Genomic DNA, 5,994 nt, shown 5'->3' with positions numbered 1-5,994 from the left:
AGGTCGGTAGTGTCACCACGAGAGTAGACAGCTGCTTTTGGGTGATGCCCATCAGCAGTGGCCTTCAGAAAAGGCCGGGCAGCCTGGGGTAGCAGCAGGGCCTAGGCAACTGGAAGGCAGGGGCTCCTAAGATTCCATGACACCTCCACCTTCCAATTCTGTTATTGCAACGCCAGACCATTAACCGGCGCGCTGGGGCCTCTCTCCATCACTCCTGTCTGACTCTGAGCTGCAGGCGGTGCCTGTGGCTCTGAGCTCTGTCATCTTGAACCTTGTTTTGGCAGTTCCGGACCCTCAGCTGTTGTAGAGTGTTGATCTAGTTGTCCCCAACGGTAAGTTAAGGATTCCTGTGTATAACACCCCTCTGGCCTGATGAAACCTTTTTGTCTTTGCTTGTTTTTCACTCATTATATGTTTGGGTTTCTCTGCCCAGTCTCTGGCTCTACCTCTTCTGCCAACATCACCATGGCCGTGTGTCCTCACGCTTTGTCTGATCCGAGGGCAGAGGTGACCCTCCAGGAGTCCAACCAGGAATTGCGTTCACAGCTGGCACAAAGCAAGCAGGACTTCCAAGCCCTCATGGAGGAATTCCTTGTATCCGAAGCTGCTGCCTACTCCCTGGCCACCGAGCTGCAGAAGCACAGTAAGTCTCCCAGGGCCGTGCTCCCCAGATGGGTGAGTGATCCCTGTCTGCCCTCTAAGACACTAAAATTTCTCCAGACTTTATCCTCTGGTCCCTTTGTCAAAATAACTTTCATTCTGACCACAATCCAGGAAAGTCAGAGGTAGGTATTTTGCCCTCATTTTGCTGGGGATGGAGAAACTGATGCACAAAGAGTTTAGCAACTTTTTCAGATTTGCAGTGTGGTATAGGGCGGCTTTAGAATTCGAGTCCCAGACATCGATTGCTGGTGCAGCCACACAATTGCGTCTTCCTCTCAGGAAAGGGCTGCACTGTTTCTCTCAGCATCCTCTCTGTCCTTTACCACATCCTGCATCGCTCTTGGCCTAAATGTCTGGGACAAGTGAACTCCCTCAGTTCAAGCTTCTCTGAGGTCCCATGGGCAAAGCACTGTGCTACTTACAGTGGGAAAACAGATGATAGTAGCTGCTTTATAGGAGCTTAAAGATGAATATGCTCCTCACCGAAACTGTGCTATCCAGGAGTGACACCATCAAGACAGGGAATGCCCTGGTGAGAGGGAAGCCCTCTCTTCCAGGGCACGGGCTCTTCTTCCTGAGTCTGAGGAAGACGTTTGACACCCTGTGGTAAGGTTGGGGCTGTTTCTATGGAAACCAGAGAATCTGTCCCACCACCTGTGTCTCCCGCTCAGCTGGTGAACCCTCAGGGATGCAGGGCAACCAACAGGTCCAGGTGACCTTGAGAGTCTGGGCTATGAGACCTGTGGCCAAATTGAGGCCACAAAGTGAGGTAGGTGGGGGAGACCACTAGCCCCAGGAAAACTCAAGCCAGTGTGTGAGGCAGGCCCCTCCCTGCCCCAGTCAGCCTCAAAACTGGAAGCTCGATTGCCTGCTCAGTGAGACTGGGCTGTAGTGACGACAAGAACCGTGACAACCAGGGCATGTGCACAGCAGAGTGTTTAGAAGGATCTTGACAACTCGGAGCCTGAATTGGGGTCGTTTCCTACAATTGCTTTTCAATAAGCCATTGAGGGGGGAGTAACTAAAATGACTGACACAGAGAAAATCAAAGCCTGCCATTTAAAAAGTGAAGAGATGAGCTTTCAGGAAAGGACAAACGAAGTTTTATTTACATCCTGCCTTAGAATCACAGCGTAACTGTAGGAAACACATTTTGAAGCTGATGAAGAAGAAAGATATCACTTGAGACCTGGGTGTCAATGTAACACGGTGCAGTGGTGAAGAGCATGGACTCTGGGCCAGTCTTTCTGGGCTCCAATCCAAGCTGTGTGTCTTTCTGCGCCTCAGTTTCCTCCTCTGTTAATACGGTGCTGTCATGGTACCTACTTGTTTGAGTTGTTGCAATGCATCACATGGATGATTTCTGTAAGTCCCTGTCACAGGGTCAACACTATTTGTTAGTTCTTCCTTCTATTGCTTTTAATTTAACACAAACTTTCTTAGTATCTGTGCACTTTTCCTTCAGAAATTTATGGGCAAATGCATAATATTTTACAGGGTTGAATCCATATAAATGTCTTTATCTTGGATGTACTTGACCTTGAAATTCTGAGCTCAAGGGAACCAACAGTCAGTAGAGTCCACCGGGCCTTCCCAAGCACACAGGCAATCGCTACTGCACGCGCCTGCTTGGTGTTTCACTTAAGAGGCTGCGAGGCTTGGTAACGTGACTAAGGCCCACGACTCAGGGTCAGTCTCAGGGGATGGGAATTCTGCCTTTGTCAAATAGAAGTTAATGTATCTAGTTACTTTCTGTGCCTTGGAGCTTCTCTTTCCTCAGCTCTAAAATGGGGAGTAACCCAATGCTGTGTAGTAGTTTGGAGGCCGAGGAATAAGATGCGGAAGTGCCAGTGTGGAGCCTGGTACTGGGCATGGACCCTGCTTCCTCCCTTGAAGGCAGTGACCACAGCAGCATGGCCAGCTTTCCACTGAGGCAGGGCTCTCTGTCCTTTTTCAGAGTGTGGAGAGTGCAAAGACATCATTGAATCCGTGCTTGGGGACAAGCTGCCTTTTGAGGAGGGGAAGCTGGCAGAGAAGTCAGCGCTAGCCGAGAAGCTCAGGTAAGGAGGGCTGTGTGGGGGTAGGCTGGTGGGTAGCTGTGGGAAAAGCTGAAGTGGGGCAGGGAGCAACTTTGGGCCAAGAGAAGGCAGAAATGTACGTGGCAGGCACTTGTGTTCAAATGTTTGTAAAGCAACTAGGGAAAAGTAATTGGAAAATTATGGACTCCAGTTATTTAGAGGCTCACTTACTCTTTTTTTTCAAAACTATAAATTTTTGAACTGGAATTCACCAAACACGAATTTGCACAAATTGAGGTGAACAATTCGGTGGCATTTAGTACGTTGACAGTGTTGTGCCATCACCCGCTCATTTCCCTTTAATCACAATCACCGCCTGTCTCACGAGGGCTTGTTGTGTTTTCTTTCTAAAGAATTCTGTCTCCTTGACCCTGTCATTCTCGTGTTCTTTCCAGCTAACCCAGCTGTGCTCGTGCACATTTCTGTGTCTGGCTTTGTGTCCATTCACTGCAGAATGCACCATGTGTATTTCAACATAGAAGCGGGCATGGCTGAAGGGGTTAACTGAAGAGACACGTTTTTAAAACAGGTTTAGGAAGACACCTGGTTTTGTTGACAGCAGAAACAATGACTAGGATGTCCAGGCATCTGACAGGAGCTCTCTCTGATACAGAGGAAACCTGTGATTTACCTTCCTCTTTCTCTTTGCCACAGGCAAGTCGCCACACATCGGCCAGAATTCTCTGAGGACTCCTTGGGGGCAGTTCTCACAGAAATCTTGAAAATCTTTAGACTCTGTCACTCATCCCTTTGGACTCTCAAGTTTTCTCTTCTGTCCCACCTTAGGGAATCCAATCTCCTAATTCAAGAGCAGGAGCAGCAACTGGCCTATCTGCGGCACAAGTTACAGGAAGGGCGAGAAGTGTGGGCCCTGCTGAGTCAGCACCTCAATGACCTGCTGACACACGACGGCTCTGACGACCACCAAGGGCAGGCCTTCCGCCAGCAACTGGCTGAGGGATATAGGCTGGCCAAGCACCTTGCCCACATACTCGGCCCAGGTAAGGTGGCCACAGGCCCTCACTGCACTGAACTTCTCCAAGGTGCCTGGCTCACAAGACCCTCCACACCTCCCCTCGTAATGTTTTGACAAGCTGTCCCAGTTTGCGTGTTGCACTTGGGACCGTGGTAGGACCAGGACTGGCTAGGTGGGCGCAGAGAGCAGATATGCCCAGGGTGGAGGTCATAGTAGTGCAAGTGTCGGCTTCCTTCCTGATGGACTGTGACCTTTAGGGCAGGAGGCCACACCTACCTACTGTCAGAGGACACAAAAGAGGACGTGACAGGAGGCAGCTTGTTTGAGTGAAAAGAGCCTTGGACTAAGGGTGGCCCTTCCCAGGCTCCAGCCTGAGAGCTGACGGTACTAACACTGGGTGAGAGATTGATTTTTACTTCATCCGTATCAATCTCCTCAGCAGTAAAATGGATCCAATAATCTGTTCACGGTAACTGTAGTCATCAAACGTAGGAATGTCTGTGAATGCACTTCAGAACAAAGCAAGCCCCTCACTCTGCGGGGTTGGGCAAGGTACTGGATGTGGTAGAACTTGGTGGTAGAGAGTTTAGACTGGAGGCCTTTCCGTAGAGAGAATTTCCCTCCACAACACACAGAAGCCAACTTGGAGGGCCCTTAAAGTCCCCAGATGAGGGATGTTGGCTTGGGTTCTTTCTTGTCTCCTTAGAGAAAGGACGAGGTTCTCTGTGAGAGCTGGGAAGGGATATAGGGCCTGTGCCTTTGGCAGGATTTGTGGCAGAATGGAGCACGCAGTCGCAGAATTCAAGATGGAAGCTGGACAAGTACCCAGTGATATGAGGAACAAAAGACAGCTTAAACTTTTGCCCAATTTCAGGCAGAGTCTGCAATGATGGTGATCCAGCGGATCACAGACACAGCGCCTGATAAATCAGAAATCCATGCTGGGGCAATGCTTTCAAGACAATGCGCTAGGACTTCAAGACCATACGGACTCCTGCATAGATATTTATGTCTCTATGGCTGTTGAGGTCACTGCGTTTATAGAGGTTAAAGTGGGAAAGAGCTAACTGGACATTTCTGAATTTATTTGCAGGGAATAACGAAGACAAGGAAGATGAAAAGACACAAGGCACACTCACTCACAGGTGACAATGAATAATCTGGTGCCGGTAATGGGTGGGGAAAATGTGGAGACGGTCTCAGAAAGAACAGTAAGTGAGGGGAACAAAGTCACAAGTGCCAGAGGCAAGAGAAGGAAACGTGGAGGTTGTAATGATTTAATTCACTCAACCAACAAGGAAAAGGCTCTGTTAACTTCAATGTCACTCGTCTCTATGGACCTGTAAGTCTGACACACGAGAACGCAACACCCTTAGGAAATCATGCACATAGAGAAAAGGTCTATTCTCTCCTGCAACAAAAATCAGGGTGAGACGCATATCTAACTGCTACACATTAATGATGGTCTCTGGAAGGAAGTAAACTAGCAGTGCAAAAACTAAAGGGATGATTAACCGCATTAAACAACAAAAATGCAGTGAGATGAGAAAAATGTACCTGTTTTGTAAACAGTCAAGAAAGAAGCATAGAATGGAGACCATCAAGGGGATTATACAATGAAACAAGAAGGGACTTCATTTGAAGGGGAAATGTGATGATCTCAGATATAGGGACATCAGGAAGTTCTCGCTATCCCCGTTTCCCCATGCAGACAACCACCAAGTGTCCCTTTCCCAGAGTGCTCTGTGTTTCTCACCGTGGTCCTCAGATGGGCCAATTCCGTGATCTCGCTCCAGTGTGGTCACGTGCAGTCAGATGCCTGAGGTGTGCTCATCTGTCAGCGGATGGCGTGCACTCTCCCGTTCTCTCTTTGTTCTGTCACCCAGCGGAGGACGCATGTCTGCCTCTGCCCGGTTGCCGTTCTCACGGTGGCGGCTATTTCCCGGCCAAGACGGTCATTCGTGACCAAAGTCCGCATCATGCCCCAATTGGTACTAAAATACATCCGAAAGCCCAGCTTTCTCTGCGTTTACCCTCATGCCAGTGTCAGTTTACCCTTGGCTGCTTCGCTTATGCCCTGCCCACTTTATGCAATACTATTCACGCCACCCTTCTTCTTTTCTGAGTTTACGTTTTTCATGTCTCTCGTCTCCTGGTATACTCAATCCTCTTTCTCATCACATTTTTTCCCTCTTTCTCCTAATCTTTTCTTTTCCTCCATCCTCTAAGCTATCTCTGCTGGGTCCTTGTTGCACTTGTCTTTCCCTCTTTCTCTTT

The 5,994-nt window shown here is 48.9% G+C and overlaps 1 protein-coding gene across 1 annotated transcript; it reads left to right on the top strand.

Annotated features, from left to right (window-relative positions):
* The first annotated feature begins 281 nt into the window (after window positions 1-281).
* LOC123280765 (putative NBPF family member NBPF5) lies at window positions 282-5,234 on the top strand. The gene is made up of 5 exons (XM_044758507.2): window positions 282-332; window positions 434-643; window positions 2,621-2,723; window positions 3,528-3,742; window positions 4,811-5,234. The coding sequence occupies exons 2-5, from the start codon at window positions 466-468 to the stop codon at window positions 4,864-4,866; spliced, it is 552 nt and encodes a 183-aa protein (XP_044614442.2). The 5' UTR covers window positions 282-332; window positions 434-465; the 3' UTR covers window positions 4,867-5,234.
* The last annotated feature ends 760 nt before the right edge of the window (window positions 5,235-5,994 follow it).

The sequence above is a fragment of the Equus asinus genome, chromosome 25 (genome assembly GCF_041296235.1).
Source record: "Equus asinus isolate D_3611 breed Donkey chromosome 25, EquAss-T2T_v2, whole genome shotgun sequence".
Taxonomy (NCBI): Eukaryota; Metazoa; Chordata; class Mammalia; order Perissodactyla; family Equidae; genus Equus; species Equus asinus.
Note: the sequence above shows the minus strand (reverse complement) of the source record. Positions and strands in the feature narration are given on the sequence as shown.

Coding starts and splice junctions, on each gene's coding strand:
- LOC123280765 (XM_044758507.2), top strand. CDS start 466: ATGGCCGTGTGTCCTCACGCTTTGTCTGATCCGAGGGCAGAGGTGACC. Junction 644..2,620: donor CACCGAGCTGCAGAAGCACA/GTAAGTCTCCCA, acceptor GTCCTTTTTCAG/AGTGTGGAGAGTGCAAAGAC. Junction 3,743..4,810: donor TGCCCACATACTCGGCCCAG/GTAAGGTGGCCA, acceptor ATTTATTTGCAG/GGAATAACGAAGACAAGGAA.